Genomic DNA, 12403 nt, shown 5'->3' with positions numbered 1-12403 from the left:
ATCGCCTTGGTCTCGGCGTAGCGAGTCAAATAGTCGGTAGCAACTATGATCCACTTATTGCCGCCCTGCGACAAGGGGAAAGGGCCGAGGAGGTCCATGCCGATCTGGTCGAACGGAGCGCGAGGGGCAGTAACGGGCTTGAGAAAACCCGCCGGCTTAAGTGGTGGCGTTTTCCGGCGCTGGCATTCTCGGCAGCTTTTAACGTATCGTTTGACATCAGCAGAAAGTCCAGGCCAGTAATACATGTTCCGCACTCTGGCGAGCGTACGTGAAAAGCCCAAGTGGCCAGACGTGGGCTCATCGTGGCAGGCGAAAAGAACGTCAGATCGGAGGTCGGCTGGAATGACGAGAAGGTAAGGTCTATCGTTGCCTCTCGAGTTCTTCTTGTACAAGAGACCTTGCCGCAAACAGAAGGAGCCAAGACGTCGAGAGAAGTGGCGAGGTATAACCGTATCACTACCTTCAAGGGCGTCAATGAGAGGGCGAAGGTCCGAGTCCGCCCTCTGCCGAGTCAGTAGGTCGGAGGCGGTGAGAGTACCAAGGAAGCCGCTGTCGTCATCGGGCGCTGCGTCGGCAGGATCAACTGGTGCACGCGACAGTGTGTCGGCGTCTTCGTGTCTGCGGCCGGACTTGCAAACAATAGTAATGTCAAATTCCTGGAGCCGTAAGCTCCAGCGTGCCAGGCGTCCAGATGGGTCTCGCAAATTTGCCAGCCAGCATAGGCAGTGGTGATCGGTGACCACTTTGAATGGGCGGCCGTAAAGATAAGGGCGAAACTTCATGGTGGCCCACACGAAGTAGGGCGACGACGACGAAGTAGGGCTCGCGCCGTGTGGAGTCTGTCGCTGCTGTTGCCCCAACTTGCCTGGCCTTCCCTTTCGTGCCTACTAATAAACCCCCCTTCGTCAGCAAGTACGTTACAATATATATATATATATAGGTTTGGTTTTGGGGTTTAACGTCCAAAGCGACTAAGGCTATGAGAGACGCCGTAGTGGAGGGCTCCGGAAATTTCGACCACCTGGGGTTCTTTAACGTGCTCTGACATCGCACAGTACACGGGCCTCTAGAATTTCTCCTCCAAAGAAATTCTAGCCGCCGCGGCCGGGATCGAACCCGCGTCGTTTGGGTCAGCAGCCGAGCACCATAACCGCTGAGCCACCGTGGCGGCCGTATATATGTATATATATATATATATATATATATATATATATATATTTATATATATATATATATATATATATATATATATATATATATATATATATATATATGTATATATATATATATGTTGGCGCAGGAGTACGTAACGAGTTACGCCCGATATTTCCGAGGCAGAGCTCCTCGTGCAGGATAAAATACGTGGGCAAAGAGAACGTGACCTAGGAGGGATCCAGCGCTGTGAAAATCACGTTAAACTAAGATGTTCCAAAGCTTATCACTTTGTACATCCGCATTCACACCTCGAGAGCCTGGAGCAAAGCTCGGTACACTGTGTGAACAATTGTCTAGTACGGGCGGAATTTGTACGGTTGACCGTAGTAACTAAATAAGCAAAAAAAGTATGAGTGTCGTCATACAAAAATAACGCAGTTCCCGTGGCAGTCGTGGTGTACAAATTTGAAATAGGGGCAATAGAGGCGTAGCGGTTGTGTATTTAGCTCGAGATCCGCAGGCTAGAATCATGTGAATGGCGTTTTCTTTACTCTGTTTTTCCTTCGCTTTTTTTCTACTTTTCTAGACGATATTTTCTCTACCGCCATAATTTCACATATTTGAGAAACATATAACATATCCGCACCATATATACGAGACATACAGAACACATATCGAATAAACACATACATACGACGTACGTGTGACACATATAGAAAGATCATTCAATAGTCTTAAATAATTTAGACAGTAGAGCGTTAGGACAGCTTGGTTATTTCAGAAATCTTCGCTATCATTTATTAAAAAGGGCAGTAGCTCCTCAAACCCCACGTCTAGCATGAAATTGCGGTTTTGCAGTATGCCAACAGGTCTCAACAGTTCGCACGAAATAATAGGGCAAGTGTCGCGTAAAGTAATATGGTGGGGAGGAGGGATAACCGCAAACTTGACAGGACTGAAGATCGAGAAGAGGTCAGGACGAGCGGTTATCGTCCTGTCCTCTTCTCGATCTTCAGTCCTGTCAAGTTTGCGGTTATCCCTCCTCCCCAACATGTCTGACCAACTGGCCCAAAGCTTCCCCTTGTTGAAAATAATATGGGTAGGACTAAATGAACTAGCTAACGAAAAGAGTTCGAAGCGGTATCACACAGCGTACCGCGATGAGTGGTTGGCCGAAAATGCGGCATTCTTATAACCCCGAAATATATTCCCACAACCTTTACATGGAAAAGTTTAGAAGTAATCAGGTGAGCTATTCAACGTTTTACAAACCAAGCATGTGTGCCTGGGATCACAAGAACTAATATTCTAGTCAGCTATTCTACGTTTTACAAACCAAATATGTCTGCCTGGGATTACATGAGCCAAACATCTGTGAGGTCTGCAATTTTAAGAACTGACTCTCCGTATGAGACTGGGAAAAAAGCCACTGTATTGGGATCAAAACATTCTCCTTGAACTTAAATGGTCGGCATCCGTTTAATTTCCAACGTACACTTGCTGCCCTCGGTTGCAAGTTTTTAATTATACTGTCTAAAGACAGGCCGCAAATTTTTGACAATAAAGTCACTTCCTGTAGTCTAGTCTGTAGCCAATAAAAAGTCTATACACAGTTTATAAAGAATCTATAGATTTGTGACTGCAGATTTGATAGACAAAAAAAAGAAAGGAGGAAGTAACTAAGGGAAGGTTTGGTTTGTGTTATTGGGGTTTAATGTGCCAAAGCGACCCAGGCTATGAGGGACGCCGTAGTGAAGGGCTCCGGAAATTTCGACCACCTTGGGTTCTTTAACGTGCACTGACATCGCACAGTACACGGGCCTCTAGAATTTCGCCTCCATCGAAATTCAGCCACCGCGGCCGGGATCGAACCCGCGTCTTTCGGGTCAGCAGTCGAGCACCATAACCACTGAGCCACCGCGGCGGGGCACTAAGGGAAGGTAATAGAGTCCTAAAAACTCTATAGAAAGCCTGTACACCATATTTATGAGGCATATGAGAACTCATCACAGGTTCTGAGCGTTCAAGACCAAAAAAGAAGTGCGGAGACAGCTCTGCAAATTGGTACCAAATGACATCCTTGAGAATTGACGAAATGAAGAACTCACTTGATCAATGCTAACGACGTCACCCAAGAGCAGTGGGTCACAACCCCGAAACCATACAGTCAGAGCGATGCCCATCGCAATGGGTCCACAGTAAGTAAAAGCAGCGAGGAATGAGCTGGTCACGGCAGTGCTGGCAAAGGAAACGTATATATAAACATAAACAGACTTAGTGGTCATGATGTCCCATCTACTACAAAAGTTTTATGGCCAACAAAATCGTTTCTTATGCGCAGTCCAAGTCGTCCCGTTTAAAAGGGTCCGTTTATCTCACCGTGTGATCTTAAAAAAATAGACGGCTCCGCAAGATATTTATTTACAGGAACACCGAACTGCAACTGTGAAGCTGTTGCCGTATAGCCCAATGACGAATTCGAGCCGAATTCTCTTACCACTTTCAGCACCTCGCTAGCAATTCTAAACTGCCGTTGCCTTCCGATACTGTTGAATATTACTTTGGTGTTCCGTTTATTAATTTTAAGCCCACAATCCTGCTCTGCCTGTCTAACTCTTCGGTCATGTTTTGCAGTTCATCTCCTGAGTGTCGTAGCAATGAAATTTCATCATCTAATCACAGCATATAAGGTTTTACCCATTAACTCTTATCTCCAACCGTTCTCACCCGCTGTAAAGAGGCGTAGGATAAATAGGACTGGCGAGATCGTGTCTCGCTGCCTGTCTAATTTTTTAATGGAATTTTATTGCTTACTTTATCTAGGACTATGGTAGGTGTGCACCCGCTATGGATATTTTCCAGTATTTTTGCACGAGCCTCTACTCCAGCCTGACTGTGCAATGCCTGCATAAATGCTGATGTTTCAAATCAGCTAAATGCTCTCTCGCAATCTATAAGGCTATATATAGGGGTTGGGTATACTCTGCGCATTTCTCTATTACATATTTGATAGTGTGAACATCATCTATTGTCGGGTACCCTTTACGAGAGCCTGCCAGGTAGTTCTGTTGACAGGAGCCTAATAGGCCGCCGCGATGGCCCAATGCTTACGGCGCTCGGCTGCTGAATTGAAAGACTCGGGTTCGATCCCGGCCGCGGCGGTCTCATTTCTTTGAGGACGAAATGCTAGAGGACCGTGTACTGCGCGATGTCAGCGCGCGTTAAAGAACCCCGGATGGTCGAAATCTCCGGAGCCCCTCCCTACGGCGTCCCTGATAGCTTGAGTCACTTTGGGACGTTAAACCCCATCGACCATCAACCATGATTAAAATGTAACGTTGTCCTGGCCCTATTAGAGTTTACCTTAGTGACGGAGAGATGTGCGCTGCATGCGTTGGCTTTGACAACGATGCTCCAGAAACGCGGCTCTGGTGCACATGCCGCCCGCGTACATTGGGTAAGTTAGCACAGACAGTGAAAAGGTTGGACGCGCATGACTTGTTCCTTATTGAGTAGACACCTCAATCGCGCTTTCAGGTAGGTCACGGTGCTGTCCGCATTAGAACTGTGCTTTCGCACAATATTTCGTGCTTAGGAATGCTACACCACCCGCCATTTATTTTTTTTCAGAGCTAACCGAACAATGTCCAAACGAAAGCGCTGCGTTGAGAAAATAAAAAAAAGTTCGCCGGTCATCGGCCTTGACCTGAGAAAGGATTTCACTCCCTGAAATAGATGCATTTTTCAGTTCTGTTTTCATCGCTAGTGTACATGAGTATAATTAATAACTCTTTTATGATCGGGTCCAAGTGTCGTTCGTTTAACACATTTGAATACTTTCTGCGCTGAGCTTTGAACGTTCATCGTGAGGTACGACAGAACCCCGACGTCCGACAAGCACGCAAGCAGCTTGAATAAAACCCTTGAAAATATTCCACACTGGAACCAATACAGGACAACTTTCCAGGACTAAGCTGCACCGCAAACTTTCCGAGGGGTCACGTGACCGGTCACGCGGTGGCCGCAGATTTAGCCTCATGGGACTAAAGATGTAAAATTTCAAGAAATTTTGAATGGCATGAAAAAAACCATTCTTTTCAGGGTTTTTTTCATGAAAAATTTAAATTTCGCAAAACGTACTAAAAACAGATTTATTTGCAACAGCACAACGATCAATAATAATGCTCCGAAGTTCAGTCGAATATGCAGTTATAGATGTCATATTCTGAAACGAACTTCTTGTTCTATTGCACCGAGAAGATAAATAATGATTTGCACTCCAGGCGAATATGGATATATAAATATCGTAGTTTTGGAACGAACTTCTTGTTCTATTGCACCGACAAAGTGAACATGAAAACTGATCTATAAGTCACTCCATATCGGATTCAGAGTCACTGCCGCTGGATGCGGCACTGCGCGCAGCAGCATGGATTGAAGTTGTGTTCACAGCTAGGTTCAACTGCACATACACTAGCTTTGAAACGCGTTCCCCTTAAAGCCTGTTGCGAATCATTGTATGGACGTCTCCGAAACGTGACCAGTTTCGTTCGCAGCTGGCGGTTAATTATGGTATCTGCAGAAGTCGGCAAGCCAGAGGAGTTAGCGGCTGGTTGGTGCAAAGGCCTTGCCACCAGGTAGATGTGGCCACGTGCTTCGCAGAAGACCCCTGTCCTGGACCAAATTCCTGCGGATGTCCTGTACTCTGCTACGTTGGAAATCAAGAAGCTAGGCTTGTATTTGGCTAAAACCGCTTACGTGCACAGCAGCCTATGTTATTTATGCCGTGTGTGTCGCGCTGTAGAATTTGCAGCCATTTTGTTGTACTGTAGCCGTGAGTTCAAGTATTAGTGCGTTTTTAAGTCAAGCCTGGATCTTATAGGTCACCTGGCCTCCAACCCGCGTACTCGCAGCACGAACGTTTTAAAAGCACTACCTGGCACCGGCGATGACGACTGCTCTCCAATCATTCAACCATGCAAACTGTTATGGTTTTCAAAGCAAAACAAAAAACTAAAACTGAAAGCAAGAAATCATAGAACCTTGAAATATCATTGTGAAATTTTCGATGCTTCTTTCCATTTTTTGTCGGCTGAAAAAAACGAAGAAACCGGTTTTTTTTTCCAAAATTGCAGTGTTTTTTTCAGCCCTTTACATCTCTACATGGGACCTTGATGAGGTAGGGCTCCTCATCTGAGACTTCCAAGTCCCTTTTCGAATGGACGTGCTACGTACCTCTTCGCTTCTTCAAGCGTTCGGCAGGCCATGAGTCTCTGGGTAACAACTTGATCGAAGCCGAGTCGAATAATTGCTGGCGCGAATGAGCCGAAGAAGCAACTCCAGATGTTCTCCTCGTCAGTCAAGTCAAAACTGTAGCTGTTGGAAAGTGAGAGAGAGAGAGCCGCTAAAACGAACCGGTTTTTTTAATAGTGTTTACGATGCGTCAAAATAATAATAATATTAATCTTTATTTGCATCAAGTACAACATGCAGGATGCTGGAGGCATGCTGGAAAAGCTGTCATGATGACTGCTTGACATGGCCGCAGGCCCACTAGACATTGGTCATTTTACAGCATCGCAAAAACAGAAGTAATAAAAAAGTCTTGAAAAGACTAAAGCCAGAACAATAAACAGGTTGTCAATGACAACATACAAAAAGACACTAGCCAACAAAAGCCGTAAACTGCATTTCACAGCGTTCATTATACGAAAATCAAAGCGACACAATAACTAATAAAATAATGAATTGGACGAGTAAGAAAGAAAACCAGGCACTACCGTGACATGGCCACAAAGCAAGGAGATCAGCAGAGAACACTAAGAAAACAATTCTCAAATCCTAACACGTGTTTTAATTCTTTTAAAGATATAATCTCATGAGAAATTTGATCATCGTGTAGTTGATTAAATATCATTGGTCGTCTGGATTTTAGTGTCCGCATTGCGTACATTGTTCTATATGCTTTTATCTTTCGTTGTTCGTTATGACTCAGGTTATGTGCCTTAAAATATTTTGCAGGTCTGATGTCACAAAAAAGAAGCTGCGTTTCTTAATCTTGTCTTAACATTTTAGACAACCAGTAGTCACACGTCCTTAGCACTTGCATAACGTTGTATTTATTGAACAGTTCGCGACTGTGGTTACTACGCACATTGTTCACAGCCAGGAGAAACTTTTTTCTCTAACACATACAGCTTTTGGAAATTTTCTTTTGCCGTAGATCCCCATACCGAATGGCTATTTCGTTTTGTCAGGAGAAGACAAGTGTACTATAAATTTACATGACCTTGCGCATAAAATAATAGTCACAAAAGAAACAGGCTTTGTTCTAACTATTTATGTCTTTTATTCTGAAATTCACTCCAGCGGCCCTGGTAATGTTTCAAGCTACCACTGCTAGGAAAATGTTTCATGCTGAAATCCCAGTTAGACACGCGCAGCACCAGCAGCAAATATGAGTTCTAAGAGAGCTTCGTAACTGCAGGCACAAAAACAATCTTAGGTCTGGAAATCCATCAGAAATTAAAGTTGCGATGAGAACCTCCTCTAACTCTTCTACCACGGCTTTGCAGCATATTAAAATTAAGAAACAAGGCCGAACGAATCTCTAGCCATGCCTACTCGGCGCTGAAAACGAGCGGCCCATGTGAACAGTGTACTTACTCTGCGATGTAGTCCATGACATTCAGGTGATTAACTGGATGAATGGTTGAGTTTGGCGACGAGGAGTCGATGATTATCTTTGTAATAAGCGTTGCTGGAGCAACCAAAATGATCAAAAACTGCATGCAGTCAGTCCATACAACGCCTCGAAGTCCACCCTTTTCAAAGAAGAGAGTGTAAAGTGAGTAATAAAATAAAATGATGTACAACAAAATTCGCCTCCAACGATTGTAATCACGAGTAATAAAGAGCTTTAAATATTTACTGCACACTTCAGCTCTATCCATCCTCACGAATTCAGTTTCGTTCCGAATTATGTGAATAACGTATTCACAAAGTAATTGTCGTTAACCATGATTGAAAGGTTTTAGCTTCTGCTCAGCTCCGGCTATTAAAGAAAGAAACACATATACTAGCTAGGCAACACTCCAGCTTTTGAATGACTGCTCGCAATTCCTTTCATTTATTAGCGGCACAATAACGAGGAGGGTTCGTGCTAACATACTTCCTTTGAATTCTTTGAACCGGTGTTCTCCTCATTCACAGCATATTTGAGGCAGCGAAACAGGCCTTGCCACCCCGGCTCCTGGCGGCAACGGGTGCAACGGATGATAAACTCTAGCCCACCGCTGTTATCGCGCAAACAGAATAATGCTGCAGGATAGTCAGATGCACTGGAGGTCCACTTACGGCACTGCCACTGCCCTTTTATCAACGAGTATCCATTTGTATAGTCTGCGTATGTTGCTGCGCGTAGATTTACAGCGCAGCTGGCTCGAAAGGCTCAAAACGAGCTCAGTATCCGTACCTAACGCACACCTTCACCTTTGATATTTGTCTATTGTAGGCGCGAAGTTTCCCTCGCGCATGCAACCGGAGCTGCGTGAAGTATAAGCCGTGCGGGTTCAAGTGGGGGCTTTAGAGCGAAAGCAGTATTCACGAGCTTTGTGTAATGCTTGACCTTGAGGGCGACCTTGGGCAACCGATAAATAAATAAAGAAATGAACTAAATATTTTAGCGACTGTGATTCGAAGCCATGGAGGCGCGAACTGATCAGCTTTGCTGGCCACTGCACGAGAGCTCTAGGCGATCACCGCACCCGCTCACACATCAGGGTAAATTGCCGCACACTTTCGTGCAATGCCCTGCACGTTGTTTTCTTCTTCAACTAATACTACTACTAAACTGACATTCGCGGTTTGCGCTATTAGGCAGTAGTGGTAGAAAGATGTGCGTTGTATGCGTTGGCATGAAAAAAGGTGTGGCACAAACACGGCACTAGAGCGGTAGGCGTTTGCGTTGACGAGATTGCTGCAGAAACGTGGCGGCACTGGAGCAGAGGCCGCCGGCGTACATTGCGCAAATTGGCGCTGAGGATGAAAAAGTTGAAGACGCGCATGACTGGCTCGCTGGGTCAGTGGACACCTCAATCGCGCTTTCGGGTACGTGACGGTTGTGTACAACATTATGATACTAACACGGATGGGCGATGCCCGCACTGTGGGGAGACTTGTGACATCTCCCACATGTTATGGGTATGTACTCAAAATTTCCGCCTCCCGCCTTCCCCTACCCCTTCCCGAGAGGCATGGGAGACTGCCCTCCTAAACTGCTCCACGCTGGAGTCCCAAAGGGCTCTGGTCAAGCGGGCGCCAGACGTGCCTCGTCATGGGGCGTCCCGGACTAGGGATGCCGAGCACGTAGTGGAGCCACAAGCTGTATTCCAAAAACTAAAAGTTTTCACCCCTAACACCACCACCACCATCTGCAAAAAACTGTGCCTTCGTACAATATTTCGTGCTTAGCAATGCTGAACCGCCAACCATTTTGATTTTTATAGCAGCTTAAGGGTTCTGCCCAGATTTTTCCCGGATGTTTAGTCACAGTTAAAAAGGCTTAGAAGCACATGACTGTTGTAGTGTTCATGCCATATAAAACCGAAAGGAGCACGTGTGCAGGAAATAAGCTTACATCCGCCGGAAACACGCGTATTTACATCCTTTAGCCGAGCTATTTCGTAAGCATCATGTTAACAATATCAGTCTCCTTATAGTTACCGTCTCCTCTACCGCATTTATTTCGCTAATGAAAAGTACGAACAACTTTTCATGACACTCTCAGATGCAACGTTACTTTGCAGTATCTCAAAAATACCTGCCCCTGAAACATAGCCGGTTCCACGCCCCCGAACTAATTACTAATTACTTTCTACAGTCATTTAGCCACGCAGTGGCAGTGTTACTGAATATGCTCGGTCTATTAAGTTTTAATAACACTCAAATAACACGCAAAATTTTGCGTTCAGTGTTTCTAGACGGACCCATGCTTGCTGTTTCTTGCATAAAATTGTAACGCGAGCAATAAAAACATACACGTGTTAGTTTCACGTCTCAAGTGTGCAATTATCGATTTTATTGCAGTATCGTGTGCATGTTAACGCTAGTCTTAGTGTAACGTCTTGATAACCTTTTATACATTCACTTCACCCTCTATTTTTGTAAATTTGTGATAAAATGTGGCTGTTTTTTAGGTATCGCAATATATATCTTGTATAAAATTTTTTGTACTGCTGTCACTGATGCCTGCCGCCGACACCCAGGCGTTGTCAAGCTGTTGCTACAGCTTTTTGGCTGGAAGACCATCAACATTGTGAAATGTTGACAATAAAGGTTAATTGAATTGAATTGAATGTATTGAAACCGGTGGTCACTGGTTTGAGCTGTTGTGTTTTCCTTCATAGCCGCAGGAAATATATATATCGGGAATAATATACAGGAATTTGCCAGTGCTTTGTGAGAAAGGAAATTATTAAAATACATAGTAGAATGGCGAAAATATATAGGAAGCGTGAGAACACGTAATGTACGTGTCCAACATTCTCGGTCAAAAAATTTTGAAAATTGAAAAACTAAGCTACTGTTAGATATATATAGAAGGCAATGGTCCAACTTCCGATATGTAGCAATATTTTCTTTTATAGTGCTCCGATCGCTCGCATCTAGCAGGTAGGTCTACCATAGATAACCGATGGGGAACGCTTTTGAAGACAGCAAGAACATTGATAGGAAAGGTAAATATTGAGGCCTGTCAACGGGATATCTGCCCAAATATTGTTTTTTTCTATTGAAATATTACAACGTATGAAAATATCATGCTCATAAACTCTTTCTATTCAAAAATGCATTCGTCCAGAATTGTTTAGTATGAACGATGAAAATGGGAAATTAAAGTGGCTTTGCATGCTGCATGGGCACCGTCTGTATTTAAGCGCGCAAACCTATGTATCTAACGAAAGTCTCTTCAATATTTGATAAGAAATTAATCGATCAACCACTCTTCCTAGTAATGCTCACCATTCAATGCAGTGGGGTCTTGCGGGGAGCGAGCGACCTACGTGTCCCAAATCCCATGCTCATTAAAGTTATTTCACCCTCTCTTTCACTCCGTGGTTGGACTCCTGTTGCAGTACATTGAGTCTGGCCGCCTTCTATGGAGACGTAGGGCTCCGATAGAATCCAAAAGTAACAATCCATCTTTTTCAAGAGCATCATGACCCCCTCAGAAAACGCATTTGCCAGTTATTGCTTCAGTTACGACCGAAATGACCGCGTATTTAACGGTGCACGGAACCTCAGAAAGTAATAATTGTTAGCGACAATATGCTTGAAATGTGCACCAACTGAGGAGTTGCCTTATAATGACCCCTGTATAAGAATATTAGATGCAAACAAGCTTTCTTACAAGCGCTGTGTAGATAGTTCCGGACAAACCAACACCAATGTTGCACCAGAAGAGCGGTGCATGGAACACTGAAAGAAAATGTGTTGTGCTAAGCAAAGATACTTTATCTGCATAGACTCAAAAGTAAATAAGCATAGTTGTTAGCTAACTGTACAATTATCCTGAAGATACTGACGCGCATACGAAAGTCGAATGCATGACTGAACGTCTCTTGTTAATCGGGAGGTCAGCGCCCAGGTGCATTTTAACGCTGTAGCGCCAAGGCCGCTGTTTTGCGGAAAGTCCGGCTTCGTTGATGTGCCGAGAACATACGAATTGGGCGATAGGGCCGTGACATAACTCATATAACTTCGCGCGGGTAATTCAAACACCCACAACGGTCACACACTACAACAGCGATTACGTAGTACACAATTCCTCATTGATCTGCAGGGTCATGACGTCATTCTACTACCATTAAGTAGCTTCTCTGAAGAAATAAAAACATTTGCGCTCAATAGAAAAATGGTAGAGACGGGAATCAAACCGCTGTCTCTTTGGTCGCGAGCCGTGCGCGCTACCCTTCGACCACGAGGAACGTTCTTTCGATTCGGTTAAAGCGAGGTCCAATGCGGTGTATAAAATAAAGAAATAAATAAACAATAAAATAATAAAACCAAAAGAAAATTGAATAAGCAAAAGCGTCCGTATCTGCGAAGTGATAAGCGAAGAGAACCCCAGGTTGCTGAAGGGACCGTTTAACTCTATCGTGTCAAGCCATTCAGGCGGAGCTCATGTGTCACCCAAATTTTGAAGCGAAAAGCTTCACTAGGCTCGTCATCACCGGGTCTGGCGTGCGCC

General features: G+C 44.5%; 1 protein-coding gene across 1 annotated transcript in view; it reads right to left on the bottom strand.

The window, feature by feature from the left end:
* Nucleotides 1-12403, bottom strand: part of LOC149347239 (sodium-coupled monocarboxylate transporter 1-like) — a 48862-nt gene that overhangs the window by 26216 nt on the left and 10243 nt on the right. The window contains exons 4-7 of the mRNA XM_089585535.1: nt 11564-11631; nt 7822-7979; nt 6391-6531; nt 3264-3393 (exon numbers count right to left, since the gene is read on the bottom strand). Of these exons, the coding sequence (XP_089441661.1) occupies nt 3264-3393; nt 6391-6531; nt 7822-7979; nt 11564-11631 (497 nt within the window). The remainder of the gene's footprint in view (nt 1-3263; nt 3394-6390; nt 6532-7821; nt 7980-11563; nt 11632-12403) is intronic.

This window comes from Amblyomma mixtum, chromosome 4 (assembly GCF_055824585.1).
Source record: "Amblyomma mixtum isolate Tamu chromosome 4, ASM5582458v1, whole genome shotgun sequence".
Taxonomy (NCBI): Eukaryota; Metazoa; Arthropoda; class Arachnida; order Ixodida; family Ixodidae; genus Amblyomma; species Amblyomma mixtum.
The sequence above is the reverse complement of the archived record's forward strand: the minus strand, read 5'-3'. Positions and strand labels throughout refer to the sequence as shown.